Source organism: Cygnus olor, chromosome 1 (genome assembly GCF_009769625.2).
Source record: "Cygnus olor isolate bCygOlo1 chromosome 1, bCygOlo1.pri.v2, whole genome shotgun sequence".
In the NCBI taxonomy this organism is placed as follows: Eukaryota; Metazoa; Chordata; class Aves; order Anseriformes; family Anatidae; genus Cygnus; species Cygnus olor.
The window spans coordinates 131970167-131985782 of NC_049169.1; the positions used below are offsets into that span (position 1 = coordinate 131970167).

At 40.8% G+C, this 15616-nt stretch overlaps 1 protein-coding gene across 2 annotated transcripts in view; it reads right to left on the reverse strand.

The window, feature by feature from the left end:
• The window catches only part of SHROOM2 (shroom family member 2), a 128583-nt gene that overhangs the window by 36252 nt on the left and 76715 nt on the right, over positions 1–15616 (reverse strand). Inside the window, exons 3-5 of one of the 2 annotated variants that reach the window (XM_040533968.1) lie at positions 12518–12646; positions 4613–7262; positions 2594–2697 (exon numbers count right to left, since the gene is read on the reverse strand). In XM_040533968.1, the coding sequence (XP_040389902.1) occupies positions 2594–2697; positions 4613–7262; positions 12518–12646 (2883 nt within the window). Of the gene's footprint in view, positions 1–2593; positions 2698–4612; positions 7263–12517; positions 12650–15616 lie in introns of both variants that reach the window. The other variant, XM_040533959.1, reaches the window with a different exon arrangement.

Consider the following 15616-nt stretch of genomic DNA (forward strand, 5'->3'; position numbering starts at 1 on the left):
TAAAAACAATACTATATGCTATTAAATACTGAAATTCAGAAGAACATGATGTAGCTCTTCAAAAAAAAGGGAGATGAAACAACCTGAATTCATTGGAAGCATTCAGTAATCTCCAAAGGGAAAAATACAGTCCAAAGATGAAAGGAGTTCACAAATTATCTTCATCAATTTTTAAAAAAACAATACACACAAAACAAAAACAAAAAACCCAAACCTTTCAGAAGTAACGCTGATTTACATTTTGCAACTGTGTGCTAAAAAAAAAACTTCAGAAAAATGCTGTAGCAAAATGAACCAGCAGCAAAAAGCTTAGGAGAAAAAAATTGCTTATCAAGCACTTTTTTGGTTTGATTTTAACCATTTGCTGTTACAATACTCCAACCCTTTTTCATTTTAGATTCATCGTATTAAAAAGACTTGTATTTCTCTTGAAAATAAGTAGGAATGCTGCAATGGTATACTTTCAAAGTTTATTTAAAAACCAAATTATTCACTATTTGCAAACCTGCCCTGAAGGGAAGGGTGGCCAGAGGCCTCATGGCATAGTGTTGGATAGTCTCTAACTCACAGAATGTGTCTGTGAGTTCCAGAACTGGCTCTCAGCTTTGGTCCCTGAGCATCTAACACAAACACTGAGGGCTGGTCCTGTGTTCAGCACAGTAATGCTGTCTCTAGTAATAAAAGGCAACTGTAGCACACAGACCTCAGCAGCACAAAGTAAGGGCCATTAGCAACATAATCCAAACCAAAATTTTCAGAAGCATTATTATATATGCCCGTGAGGAAGACCTTAGGGTTGGGTGCTATTCATGTTCTAGAATGTATCACGGATTGGGTAGATTTGCTAGCTGTTTGCAGAGTGCTAGTTTTTAAAAGTAGGAAACTAAATGCCATTAGAGCAGCTTCCCCCCATCCCCACCCTCCCACCCCAAAAGAGTCACAAAATCCATTCATTCACAATGAGTCTGGTTCCTTTTCAGCACAGGAGTGCCATATTCAAAAAAAGAACACATCGAAACACATACTCTTCCCATAGTACAGCATCATGCAGTGCCAATTCACACTACAGGAGTTAAATGCCCAAGTAAGAGATTATATTTTTTGTTTGTTTGCTTTAAATACAGAAGACGTGTAAACCCTCTGCATAACACAAGTACTGAGGGAAAGCCTGTGAAAGAGACCATTTTACAAAACCTCCTGTAATGCAGTGAAATGGCCAAATACTACATCTGAAATACTATGTCAAAATAGGCTTCGGCTTACAAAAAAAAGAAAAAGTTATTGCAGCTGGTGCCCAGCCATGTGATTTTCATGGATTCCACGATTATAAAGCAAGAATTGTGCTGCACAAACACTGCTAAAATGCTGGCGTAGGTGTATTATGCGCATGCTTTTGTGACTAGGGTTCAGCAATGCTAGATGGAAATCATTTCACTTGTGCAGAGATGCTGTCTGCTCCGGGCTTATTGTGCTGCTTCCTCCCCCTCTCCCCCCTCCTTCCCTCCAGCCCGATTTCTCCTCCACACGCGTGCGCGCTCACACACACTCTCAGCCTCATGTGCTACTCATTTGGAAATCACTACGGTAAGTACAAAGGGCTACAAAGAATTAGAAAAATAGCAGATGGTCTCTTCAGCTGGGCCATAAGCAATGCAAAATACCACTTTATAAAAAAACACGAGTACTATTTTTTACCAGCATTTACGGTCACGCCTAGAGTACTTGTGTTTGCTACAGTTCAGGATTTTCTCTCCCCATGAGAAATTAACACCGCTCACAGAACTAAGGAAAGTCAGTAGAAACTATTTTCCCTACACATGTGTTTCTGGTTACAAAAAATGAGATATAAAACTGGTGTATCTGCTCAATCCCAATTCAGCTGCCACACATCCCTTGGGCGGCCGCAGTACCAGCGATCGCTGCAATCACTGGTTACATTACAAGGGCTCCGGCAGGCTGCTAGGCACGAGGGCACCCCGCTGCACGCCAGGCATTCAAGGATTTTAGCCACATTGTGCATACAACAGCCATACATTTGTAGAGGGGCTGAAAAACACGGTGTAGTTTAACTAAAGCCTGAACCAACAGAGAAGCAGAGTTGCTCTAATGGGAAGACAGCTTTTGATGGCTTCTGTTCATGTATCGCATTCTGTAAAGGCACGAGCGCAGAAAAGTCCAATTTACAGCGCTACTGCATTCCAGCAGCAGACAGCCTTTGCCAAATATAATACTGGAAGACTTTGGTAAACCTCAAGCATTTCCCCCCCACCAAAAAACCTGTAACCGATAGATATGAAAAAAATCTGTATTGTTTCAGGCACACTAGTAAGAATCATCTGGCTCTGAACAAACTATAAAATACTCAACACTCGACAATTTCTTCAAGCTCACCCTCGAGTCCCCTGAAATTTCAGTCCCAACGTTAATTACAACATGCATGTAGGGGGGATGGGGAAAACAAAGGAAAAAGGTGTTGCAAAAACTCTGAAAGCATCACAGAAACATCTAACCTTGCAGCTGGGGTCAGGAAAAGATCAAATCAGAGGAGTTGTCATAAGAAATGCTTTTAAGCCAGAAATGAAGAAATGCTTACCTTACAGCGTAGTTCTTTTCATCCAAGTTGTTAACTTTAGAGAAAGTACGCTCCCCATCTTCCTTTAAATCCTCTGCTTGCCTCCTTACTTCGAGTGAGACTTCCTAAAAGTGGTTTAGAGCACAAGTAAGACACCCAGTCATCATGTTTCATACTCCTGAAAAATCTATGATTATGGAACCTCTTATTTGTGGGTTTGCTCTGTTTGAATATACATGAAGTCAACAGCATAGCATGTCTTGAGCTTGTTTGGTTTTAAGTGGTATAGTATGCTATGTGACCTCGTGCACAGCGCTACAGACCTGGCTGTACTCAAGTTACTCGCCCAGTTTGCTTTGCAACTTCCATTTGGCAAAGACAAAAATACAGCAAAGAATTTACAGAAGACTTGCTTACATTTGAGAGCAGGCAAGTACACACCGGCTTTCGAATCCCTGAGTGTGTACTTTAGTTTCTTAGTAAAACATTCAGCGCTGCTGTTCCAGAAATTTATTATCTCACTATCTTCAAACAACCACACCCAAAGCACAGCTTTGCATTACAAACACTGAACCTACAGGAAATTTAATTGCACATTAGTACTGAAATCACCCGAACCATATATGCGAAACAACATCTTTATTTACTTCAGTCTGTTGTAAGCATCTTCAATGCACTTATCACCATATTTTCCAGGTGCCTAAACAGGTGTCTGTATTTTGCCCCAGGAGGCCTATACTGAACTTAAAGGCACTGACTAATAAAGCAGAAATGCATACATGGAATAGATTATATGGTGATTTTCTGCTGGGTAGGCAATTATTTAATAATTTAGTTAATTGAATTTTCAGAATAACTTCCAGGTGAGTATTTCCAGTGCTTACAACCTCTACCCTTGTAAATTACCAGCATAGTTAAGTCTGCCTGCAAAGTTCAAAAATAACTTTTGCAAAACCTAAAGAAAAAAACGTAAAGAAAAAGAGTCCACAGCTTTAGAGATCAACATACTTTGTTTCTTTCTAAGCTGTGCTCATCTTATTCCCATTATACACACATGTGCTGTGTGCATGTGCATGTATGTATGCAATGTTTTTAACAAGACAAAACAAGGAAAAAATATGCCTCCGTTTTTTCTTGCAGAAGGTGAAGTTCAACCCAGGTTGAACACACTCCAACTCCTCATACATATCAGACGATCTTGTAGCAGCTTGAACAACATATTTTAAACAGAGAGCTTAAGAGACATGATTTCTCCATCTACTTCCCCTGCCACCTGCCAGCCGTTCCCCGGCCCTGCTCAGTTAAAAATTAACTTAATATTTACTTGCAAGTTACAAGAACAGACATTTGGCATCTCTCTGAGGAATACATTTATAGTTCTTAAATCAAGAGAACTGACAAAAAAATTAAACACTAAGCTGTTTCTTTTTTTTTTTCCCTGAAGCCTGCAGTGTAGCTTTAACATTAACAGCTATCTTTTTTAATCTCCAAACTTTAGCAGGCTGAAGTTCTGTCCTATGCAGCTTTTGAATGAAGCATGTTTCGAAGAAAAGAGGAAATGCATAGAAAATGCTAAGACCATCAACGCAAGTGGACAAAGTAGTCATTACTTCCCCTTGGAATATTTTTCCCTGTAGTTCCAGAGAACAGCTATAAGACTTAAACTGAGGAAGGCAGCAGGCAGTCACAATAATGAAGCACTCCCAGTGCAAATTGCTTTGACCTCATATATATCTCTGCTGTAAAATAGAGGACATTATCAAATCAACCATTTTTTTCCTTCCAGCTAGCTGCAATACAAAAGAAATTACTTTATCCAATTGCTCTTCGCTACCCTTAATTCCTGTGCAAAACAAACTTTGATCTTCCTTACTTTACTTTTGAGAGCTACCTGTAACATTTATTCCAGTAGTGACAAAAAGCTAACACTGCATTACATATGTGTCACTAAACTAGATTTTTTTACCAAAATTATCTTGCTCCCCTGTCCCCTGTCTCTCTCGAGGGCAGTGAAAAGGGTCATGTGAAAGCGCCTTGTACCTGTTTGTAGAAATCAGTCGAAGGCGATGATCTAGACCTCTCGTGGGTGTACTGGGGTTTCTCATGTTGTTCGTGGCTGGCATCAAGGATATTATCCGCTGAATGGTATCTCCCTGAACTCCTTGCCTCTATGGGCTTCCGCTGCTCTTTCCACGACGCCTGATACTCTGCAAAGGTTCCCAGGCGCTGCGGCTGTTCAGATTTCACAATCCTGTCAGCAGCCTTACTGCTGCTACCGTGGTGGACGTTACCTTTGGAAGCATGTGCAGGTTCAAGTCCAACAGAGGCTGCCCGACCTCTTCTCTCATACCATGACTCGTCTCCCTCTTGTCCACCGTATGCTTTTCTGTCAGCCCTCTCAGGCTGTCCCTCAAGCAGACTGTGGGGAGTTGGTTTCTGTGCAGACTTTCTATATGAAGGCTTACTTGTTTCTTCAAAAAATTTCCACCTGTCCGCAAACGAGCCCAAGACTTCTTCGGATGCATTGGGATGGCAATGAGCATGGCACTCATCCTCTGACATCCCCACTTCATTCATCTTCTCCGGTTCAGAATAAGACTTCAGTTTTTGCTCTGTTGTGAACCTCTTCCTGGCTCCAATGCGCGAAACGTGATGAGCGCCACTCCCTGTAGGGTTCGGTTTAGCTTGCGTAGCCTCAAGGAATCCAGACGCATCTTCAGAAACCAAAGCCAATAATGAAGAGTTGTAACTACCAGCTTTCCGTTCTGGTGACCTGGGGGGATATTCAGCAGGGCTGGGCTCCAAGTCCCGCCGTTTGAAGGAAGTTGCCCGCAGAACCCTGGCCTGTGCTTCCTTTAGGTGATCTTTGTAGGTGCTAGTAAAGCTGGTATCCGGGGAGGCATTTACATTTTCTGATGAATCTGGCTTCCAGTTCTCATTGCTCTCCTCTGTCTCACACGACCCTATTAAAGTAGCCGTGCTTCTGCTTTTCTGCAGCTTTGCTCTTCTCATTTGGATCTCATTTCTCAGGGTTGTTGCAAAACGATTGCTCCTTCGTGCCTGTTTAGACAAGTGAGTGTCAAATGGGGGCTGTGGCTCTGTTACAGCTTCTGGGCTGTTGTCAGATTGCTTTTTCCCTTCCTGAGCCAAAGAGTGCAACATTGGGGTCCTCTGAGGAGAAATCTTGCTACTCTCGTCTTTCCCCCACCTAAAATCTTTCTGAGCAGCTCTGTTCTCAGTGGTAAGGACACAGCCCTTTACATACTCCTGTTGACAGTACTTAGCTTCACTTTCATCGAAGCTGCTCTCAAAGATTTTCTTTTGCCCAGACTTTTCAGCATGATTGGGTTTTTTAGCCTCTTCTACTATGGCAGATCTAACATCCCCCTCTCTGTCCACTGTGTAATGACTACTGTTCTCACATCCTTCCAGAGAAGATTCAACAGATTGTTGAGGTAGATAGTATTTTGGTTTTTGGACCATAGTGACAACTGCAGGGTTTTCATAAGGTCCAAGAGATGCATCAGCCCCCACTGCAGGTTTCCAGCTGTCATCCTTGAGCTGCAGTGGCTTTGAACTTCCCTGAGCAGGCTGTTTTGCTGTCACACAATAATAGCGACTCTGTCCAGTGTTGTCCACCTTCTGTTCAGCAGCACTGTTTGAAGAAGAGCACGTGTTGAGCAGCCTGGTGTGGTTTAGACTGTATCCATGAAAATGATCAGTAGGTAACTCCTGAATGCCGCTATAGGAAACAAAAGGTTGCTGCTCTTTAGGCGCAGCTAACATTCTTGCATTGTGAAAAAAAGTGCTTTCATCACTGTACTGGTGCTGGTGGTGGTAACTGTAAGTGGGCTGTGCAAACCGAACATCAGTACTGGACAAGGATGACTGCAGCTTGCTCGCAGTTCCCGTGCTACTGTTGTACCTTTCAGCAGCTGCAGAAAAAGTATGTTCCGAACTGAGATCAGATTTATAATTTGAGCCGCTGACCCTCCTGTCACACGCTCTGGAAGGCCGCCGTTGCTGCTCCACAGTTTCTGAGTTCCAGTCATTCCTGGGCTGAGAACGGTTCAGGGCTGTAAAGTGCTGCGTGCTGGCACTCTCTGAGTACACAGGGCCCTGGGCTTTCTCATGGCCTTTGGTAGCAGCAAAGCTGTCACTACGAAGAGGTGGAGGTGGTGGGGGAGGAGAGGAAGACTTCCTCTTATCAGGAACAAACCAGACGGGTCCAAAACTAGATCTTCCAGAGCCAGCGAGCTTGACATCAGGGTGTTCCTCTATTCTAGGACTTTTGTTATTCTCGTACTGGACGGGGGCTGGCAAATATCCAGGTTTGTCCTCTATTCCACTGTTATCGTTCAAGAACTGTCCAGACTTGTTTCCTTGTTTAGCAGTCTCCCAGTGACCTACTTTGTACAGCATGTTCTCTGTTGAAGAAGTGTCTGCAGTGGATAGAGTGTGGTCAGGGGTGCTAGAACTTGTGGAGAAAGACCCGTAGGCTGAATCCCGCTTACTTTGGCTCCCTAGATGATCAATGCTACTATTAGACCTTGCAGAAGAAAGTCTCCCGTACTGGGCTACTTGAGGAGTTTGGTCCCAGCTGTCCATACTTCCCAAAGAACTGAACTGGTCAGAAGCACGATGTAGATTTGACTGATCCCAGGAGTTTGACAAGTCATGAGAAGAACAACTGTGGTAGGAAACAAACAGAAAGAACAATAAATACAACAGTCAAAAAATCCCACGATATAATTACAAAAATCTGGACACCAATTTTATTAACATTGTGACATAACAGTCACTCAGGACAATCTACAAACATTAGAAGTTTGGACACAAAGTCATGGTTTAATCCTTCTATTTTGCCACTGATTCAAAGCTTGAAACCTGAAAAACTATCTGGCATTTCCTTCCTACCTTTACCACTAAGTAATACACATTTATCTCCTTGAAGGTTCTCCTTTCCCTGAGCAAACTGTTGATTTTGCTGACTTTTAAACCAATTTGATCCCCATTAGATCCCTTTTTCTCTGGACAAACACCAACTTACTTTGTAGCTTATTTTCCAGGCACCCTGATTCCTCCAGCTACTATACTTGTGTACTTCACTGTTCACGTTTTGGAAATTTACTTCTTCAGCCCATAAACTTTATCCTTTGTCTTGCTTATCCAAATCTGCCCCTTCATGTAATATTTTAATTTCAAAATGAAGGCTCACTATAGACATTAGCCTCAAATTCCACCATTTGAGTTCTGAGCCTCCACATGTACCTTACTAATATGCTCTTAAACCACTCTCAGTATGACACTAGTACAAAAATGTCATTCAATTCCGTCCAGTTCCACAACATTGACAGAAAAACTCCCAGAGGAGATGCTAGAGTAATTTAAATTCTACATGGCTGATACTAAACTTATAACCTTTCTTCATAAATCCTTATCATCACCTCTCTGTCACTCCCTCCTGTACAGAAAATTCATCTTTGACACTGCACTTTCTCTGGCTCGTTTGCCTAGACACTATTTCAAAATCTTGCTGCTTCTGTTGTCTTCCTACACACAATCAGCTTTGTTTTGTTTCTTTCTTCTCAAGCTCTTTCCTTTTGTATCTTTCACAGCACCCACCTCCTGTCAATCCAACACACTGATGCCGAGACAATAGTCTTCTCAACTATTCTCACTTCTTCCTGTCTGAACTTCACTGCCAGCCCCTCCTGCTTTTATGTACCAAATTCAATTCCTGTCCTTGCATGCAAAGCCCCTTGGTAGAAATCCCAGAATTGTTCCACTTCCCTGTAGCTGTAATTATATGAAGCATCTATCAAATCTTGTGCAGTAAAGAAACCTGTGAAAGCTCCTAATGAAATTAGATTAGTCCACATAAAAATATACAAAGAGTGACACAGATTTTTTTTGCTCTCAAAAATACTGCAAAAAGACAACTAAACAGTTCTTTGGAATTTAGTTTTAAGATAGGAATTGCAGGTTTTTTTTTATATTACTATAGCCTTTGAATTTTTTTTAAATAAAATATGGTCAAAAATAACTTAAGGGAAGTAAGGGAAAGTATACTTTGCATTTACTTTCTAAAAGCATTTTTTTGACAAGATAAACTAGCAGTGGCCTCATCTTATATGTTTTTTAGTTCTTTCATTTTCAGCATTTCAAAACGTTTCACTGAATACTTAAAAAGCCTTAACTTTCTTCCTAAGCAGATACTACAGGTCACATAAAAAGTGTCTTAGTCATTAGGATCTCTGTTTTTAGTGAAGAACGTAAGTGATGTTCCTATGAATTGCTGGTTGTTTTTTTTTGTTTGTTTGTTTTGTTTTGTTTTAATTTACCCCCCTCTTCAGGACTAAGATGATGCTTGGCATTGATTAAGGATGATACTTGCACAAGAGAGCCTCTATTTACAATCTACAGATCTGATATCAAATGTGAAGCAGAGATCATCAGCATGAGTTCACAGCTCTGCCAGAAAACCCTTCATGGAAATCTAACAGATGCAAGAAAAACTTCATAGGAAAGGCAGCAAAGTTTCTGGTGGTGTGTTACTGCAAAGCTTGGCCTCCCACGGTCCTTACCTGTGGGGCAATACTCCCACACAGTCTGGCATAGGATAGAGTCCAAAAGCCATTTCTATTGACAGTCTGGCATCCCAGGCTATCCTTCTCTCAACGGCATTTTTTCAGAGCAGGTTCATAAATGGACGTGTACTGTTGGTTTAAGACTGACAGGTAAATTCCTGGAATGATCTGCAAGTACCTTTATTTGGTCATGTTGGCCAAGGGGCACACCCCAAACCCATGGCATGAGTTTCTGCTCCTGGGCCCTCCCAGAAATGACATCATCTCAGCAAATCAGGCAGCATTCAGACCAGACTAACTTCCCTCAAAAATTCAGTTTAAGCAGCCTTCTCAAAGCTTGCCTCACATTCACACCTGTAAGGCTGTAACAAAGTAACAGAGGTTACTGTTTTCAACTACACACCTGGGTAAAACAAAGAAAAATACTAGCGTATCCTAGTGGAAGACAACGCAGGGTCTAAACTTATAGCAACTCAAGATGGTTCACATCCACACCTTACAGAAAAGTGCCAGCAGCCATAGCCTAGTGTGGGCTAGGAAAAAAAGTCTTCATCCACTTTGTTAAGCTGTGACTTCTGTGAAGATGACAGGAGACGACTCACAATGGGAAATTAAGGCATCAAACCCTTAGAAGGTCTGACTTGCTAGCTCTGCTATTCAGAAATGTTCTTGGCACCCACACCTAGCCCAGTGATCCCTAGGTGGTTTACAGTTTTTGCACAAAAGTCATACGATAAAACCACAGACAGAATGGCAGATGTGGAGTTCAGGGCCCCAGAACTACTCTCACTCCTACCTACAGAAGTCTCTTCTGCTCTTTCTTCCTGTAGCTTCACACACCTTCTCAAAGGTCTGAATTCAGTGGGCAGGCCAAGAAAAATACAACTAAACCAACCAACCAACCAACCAAACAAAAAAAACAACAGACCCATGCCTTAATCTAGCATCTACCTAGGTAGTAAAGACAATTTTCAGAAGGTTGACTTGAGCAGCTGTCCCTTCCCCACTCTGAAATCCAGGTATATCCTGCTTGGAAGAGAGCCACAGCATCTCTCCTCCTGGCTGAACTCCACATTTTACATGTGATTTGATTCTCACACTCACAGAGAGAACTGAGGCATGCACATTCAGAGGAGATTTTAGGCTGTGAGTACCGGTTTCAGACGCTTAGCTCAGGGACGGTCCTGAAATTCCAGAAGAGGCACAAGGATGAGATCCTCAGGCTAGAAATATCCCCTCCTCGAGCTATTTGTATTATCTCCTTACCTACTGCTCCTTTCAGGTACTGACTAGCCTGAATCCCATTCAGCTTGGTGCTGAAACATGCTGGTTTTGTGGATTGTGCCTTGAAAGTGGGGAATCCCTGAGGCTACTCACTTTTTTTTTTTTTTTTTTTTTAAACTAGCAAACCCAAAAAAAGCTACTTTGCAACTGGGATCCTCAAAATACCCAAATCCTTTGGCTGGCACTCTGGGAGTGCTGGATTTCCAGGAGCCACAATCTGAAGTCAGCTTGGTCATGGAAACCGTCTTGGGCAACAGACAGCAGGAGTGACAAATCTCCCAGGTAAATCACCTTTTGGCAGCCAAGCTTTCAAGTGGGCAGCACAGGTGGTTGAGGGGTTCAGGAGTAGTAATGTCCTTGGAACCCTGGTGTTAGACTGTGCTGAAACCACTGCATCTTCTAGTACCATCTGAGAAAGTAGTTTGGCCTTTTTGTTATCATTAACGTCTGTCAGCAGTTGCTGCTATTTATGATACACTAGAGGAGGGGATTGCTCCAGTCCCCTCCTCCCGTTCCTTTATACTGAAACTCACCTGCCAGAAGTTCATTGCAAAGTGCACTTGAATCAAATCAAAAATAAATAAATAAATATTTTAAATATCACCAGCTCCTATCAAATCACACTCTCAGAAATGTGTCTTGTAATATCTTAACTTTCACAACGTTCAAGGACAACCATCAGGAAGAGCAGGAAGCACGTAACAATTTACATTTCAATCAAAAGACTTAGTTGACAAAGTAAAAATACTCTCAAATTAGCATTGCAACCAAGAATTCTAAGTCTGTAAGGAATTTGTGAATTTTGTTTCTTGTACAAGAACTCTTACTGTCTTAAATCTATAAATCTAGTTCAGCCTATTTACAAAAAATTTAAGTATAAACTCTACTAGTCAATGTAAGACAGGAACAACTATAATCAAGGATATGAGAAAAAATAATGTGCTAAAAGTTCTGCTAATGGAGTATTATGAAAAGCATTTTGAAAACCATTTCTTTCTAAATGCTAATTTTCCCATTTTATGCACAGGCAGATAGCAAGTTATTTTAAAAACAGTAAGAAACTTCAAAAGAAATCAAACAATGTAAAAAAGGTTGTACAAATGGTATAAAATAAAATCTTACAGTATGAATGTTCTTCTGTTGTTTTAAAGAGCACGATAAGTTAACATCAAGAAGCAAAGACGAAGAATGTACAGTTAGGAAGCAGAGAAAGCACAAGTTTACTTTCCAAACGGAGAAGGTGTATAAGAATGATTTTATATAATGCCTAGAATAACTATGGCCCAATATGAATTGTTTGGAGAAGAATAAATAAGTAAATAAATAAATAAAACAAATGGACTAAAATCCTTGTGAAAATGCTGAAGGATGTCACCTAAAAGCAGGAACCAAACAAAAACCTGTAACCAGATGCAAATAGGCATTACTTAAAATTTCACAACTAAAACTACATGAGTGCCAGCCTTTCTTCCACAGTGCTGAATGAGACCTAACAAATTTTAAAGTGCTTTAAACAAACACTGAAAATCATTGGTCTTATTACCTCTTTACACAAGCAAGAACAGAGGCGTAGGGAAGACCAGATTACAAAAAGATAGTTTAATTTATAAGACCAGTACCACCTTAAAGTCCAACAGGAAAATACTCTGTACCCTCCTTTTAGGAAAGGCTTTCCGGTACTCTGTAACAATATTTTTCTATTTCTTCTCCCTCTGCTATTTCACTTTAAGAAGGTTAATTTTGATGGTTTCTTTTCACTTAGCAAGGTTTAAGATTTTACCAGTGGACACCGAAAGGAAATGCAGAGCAAGAAACGCAACTTTCTGACTGCCCTTAAAACCAGTTTCTTACCTTTCAGTCACACGCACTTATCACATACTGTTTCTGAAATCCACTCCTCCACGTGTAAAGCTTCCAATGCTCCTCCTTCAAGCATTGAAAGGACAGGCAATAATAAAGAATACAAAAATACCATGCTTCTGCATTTGGGATTTAAGAAGCACTCTACAGGACCACATTAATATTGTCTTTCTGTCAGAGCTTAACGTACGTAACTTCAGCAGAGACTCACCTTGCATGATACCGTGAGTGCCAGGAAGTGCAGGCATTGGATGAAGGAAGGTGTGACGTGGCTGTCTCAGGTTGACTTTCTGTAAACTTGGTCGCATGCCAGGAGTGAGGCCTGCAGGCTAGGTCATTTCTTCTGAAAAGAGAGAGGAAGAGTGTACTAGGTTAACGCAAACAGTTCAGCAAGGTGAGAGGCAGCAAAAAAATCTGTCAGGGCAGGCGTCATACAGATAGCACAGAGACACAGTAACTTCAAATGACAGCAGACCAGGTGATACTCTACATGCATGCCAGTTTTGAAAAGCTACCAGCATTCCTTAAAAACACTTGAGAGACCGACTCTTTATGGTTTGGCAGCACAGGTAAGCAGCGAGGTTTGTTTCTCTGCTTTTGTTTTAAAGAATATACCTCAAAAATGGTTCAGCAATTTATCTAAAACCCAAAATATCTACCAGGATACCACCTCCAAATATATATGCTCATGTAACTGAAGAGGTCCTTTCTAAAAAGTACAACAACAAGCTCTCAGAGTGTATCTTACAAACCTTTTTGCAAAACTGTTACAAACCCCTCTGTCCCATTCCCCCTGCTTAGGAACTAATAACACGAGCTTTCGCTTCCTCCTCCAAGAATTTTGTAATGCCTCTCAGCACTCATGAAGTGCATTCTTCTTCCCCAGTGTTAGATAAACCTTCTGGATGGGCTTCATCTATTTCTGTTTCAGCAAACACATGCCTAGCATGGGTCTTTTGTCTAGACTCTCTCAATAGCCCTGGGAATGAAGCAGGAACCTCCTGAAGGTAATCCATCCTGCCCTTCTCTTTGGCTCATCCTGGGAAAAGAGGAAGTTAAAATTTAGATCAGATTTAAAATTTAGATCAGGTGAGACAAATTGCATCCTTGAAGTCACAGAGCAAACCAAAGGCTTGTACGACATCTGCTCTTGACGTTTTTTAAATGTACTTACCTATTTCACTTATGTATTTATCTTTTTTTTTTATAGCTAGTGGTTTGTCTAAGTTACACAATCATTCCCAAAGCAGAGAAAGTGTTCCCTATTCACAATTTATACTCTAAAGGCAGTTCTACATTTTTATTTTTTTTACTCATCTCCCTTTTTTAAATTTGGGTTATCAGACCGCCACTGGATTTAGAAAACAAAACCAAAGCTCACTATAAACCCAGAATCTTCAAAACAGATCCAATCTGACTACACGGCTTTTTGAAGTACATTCAAGAACATCTGATGAATTCAATGATAAATTGCCTTTCCAAACTCTGCATGCAGGATTATAAAAGGAGAGTATAATAATTCTACAGGGAAGCTGTAATTTCACTAGGAAGCGTTGCATCATTACTGTCACTAAAAAAAGAAGTAATTGTTTCCATAAACAAAAGCCTACTCTTTCTCGCATGACAAAAGACAAAACGGTCGAGCGGAGAGTCAGTTTGCTCTTCCTTGGCAGGATATGAAATTAAAAGAGTGAGTGGAGAAGCCAAAATATTCTTGGTGAAAACAAGTGGAGAAGATTCTGCTCAGCCACGTGATGCTCAGCTCCAGACAGTCCTTGCGTACTCCAAGGCCCCCAGACCTGTTTTCGGGTATGGGACAGAAGTGTTCCTTAATTCAGCTGCACAGAACATCGATGAGTTTTCCATTGCTCCCTCTAATATTACTGACATCAGCGAGGCAAACCATAAATATGCATTTAGGCAAATTCAATATACCTTTTAGGCACCAATTCAGCAAAGAGACAATTACTTTAGTGTGATGCACCACGAAGGAAACACAAGACTAGTAAACTAGCAGAATACAAGCAACGTTTGGAGTATGAGGAGATGAAGGGTAGGGAGAGAGGACTTCTGCAGTAGTTTGCTATTGGTTTGGCAAATGGTAGGAGGGATTCAATCAGTGGGAAGGGGCAGAAGGGATGCACTTGTGAAGTCGGTACTGTACCTCATGGAACTTCTCAAGATCTTCATAAGATAGTTTCTCGCCACATGAACATCGCTTTCAGATGACATTTTCTGTGCTACAATATCCACCACCACTTTCATCTTCCTGAGGAGCCAAGCAAGGGGAGGAACAGACTGGACTGAGCTGTGACATGAGGCAAATCAACTGGACTAGAACTTACAGGTTCTGCTTCGTTTTTTGTATTAGTGGACACGATATTTTTGAGTTGTTTTTTTTTTTAACACATAATAAAATAGCCTGAACAGTCTAAAAATACTGGTGGGATACCTGGAAGGTAGAACCGGGTAGGCACCTGCTTTTGTTGCAGTCTGCACCTTGACTAAGAATTACTTGATTACGCACAGTCAACATTGCTTTTTGCTCGATTCTCACCATCTCATTACATTTACTATTTCCTGCACTTCAAGAAACAGTGTTTCTAACAATAAACCTTGGAAACGGTTTTGGAAATTGGAATTGGAAAAAAACAAGAGAATGAAAGACTCAAAACCAGAATATTTTGCGGAGAACTGAAGATGCTGGAAGCACAACATTCATATTCTAATGTAAAACCTCTGTATTAATTCCGAGTGACAGAATGAGATCATCCAAACCTACAACCCAGAAAATCTGTGCCATTAATGGAAGCATTAATAAAAGCATTTCACTGAAAGTGTCTTTCTACCAATGCTTTTACAAAAGCTGCTGGAAGGAAAATGCTGATAAGCTTTGAAGATATGATACAAAAGGAAAAACAATTTCTCTTTGCTATGAGCAAGCTGTTAGAGTGGTATCAATGACACGTGTGTGCAAATAGTTTAGCAATAAAGCAACCTTTCCCATAGAGTTTTTCAGAATAAATCTCCCCTTTTACAATTACTGCTTGGAAGTCTTTAAGAAAGACGGTCTGAATTTCACAGGGTAGAGAGATTAGAAATACTGCTATAGATTGCAGCAGCAATACCGATGAGATTGATTGGATATGAGAGAAAAAAGAGAAAATAAGCTTTTTTGACCAAGAAAGAAAAAAAGTAAATTAAACTGGGCAAGTCTGGGAACAATAACAGAAGTCAGAAAAATATTTGATTAAGTCAAGATGAAAAATTCAGATTTTTTTTCAGATCATTTGAGAATGCACACAAATGT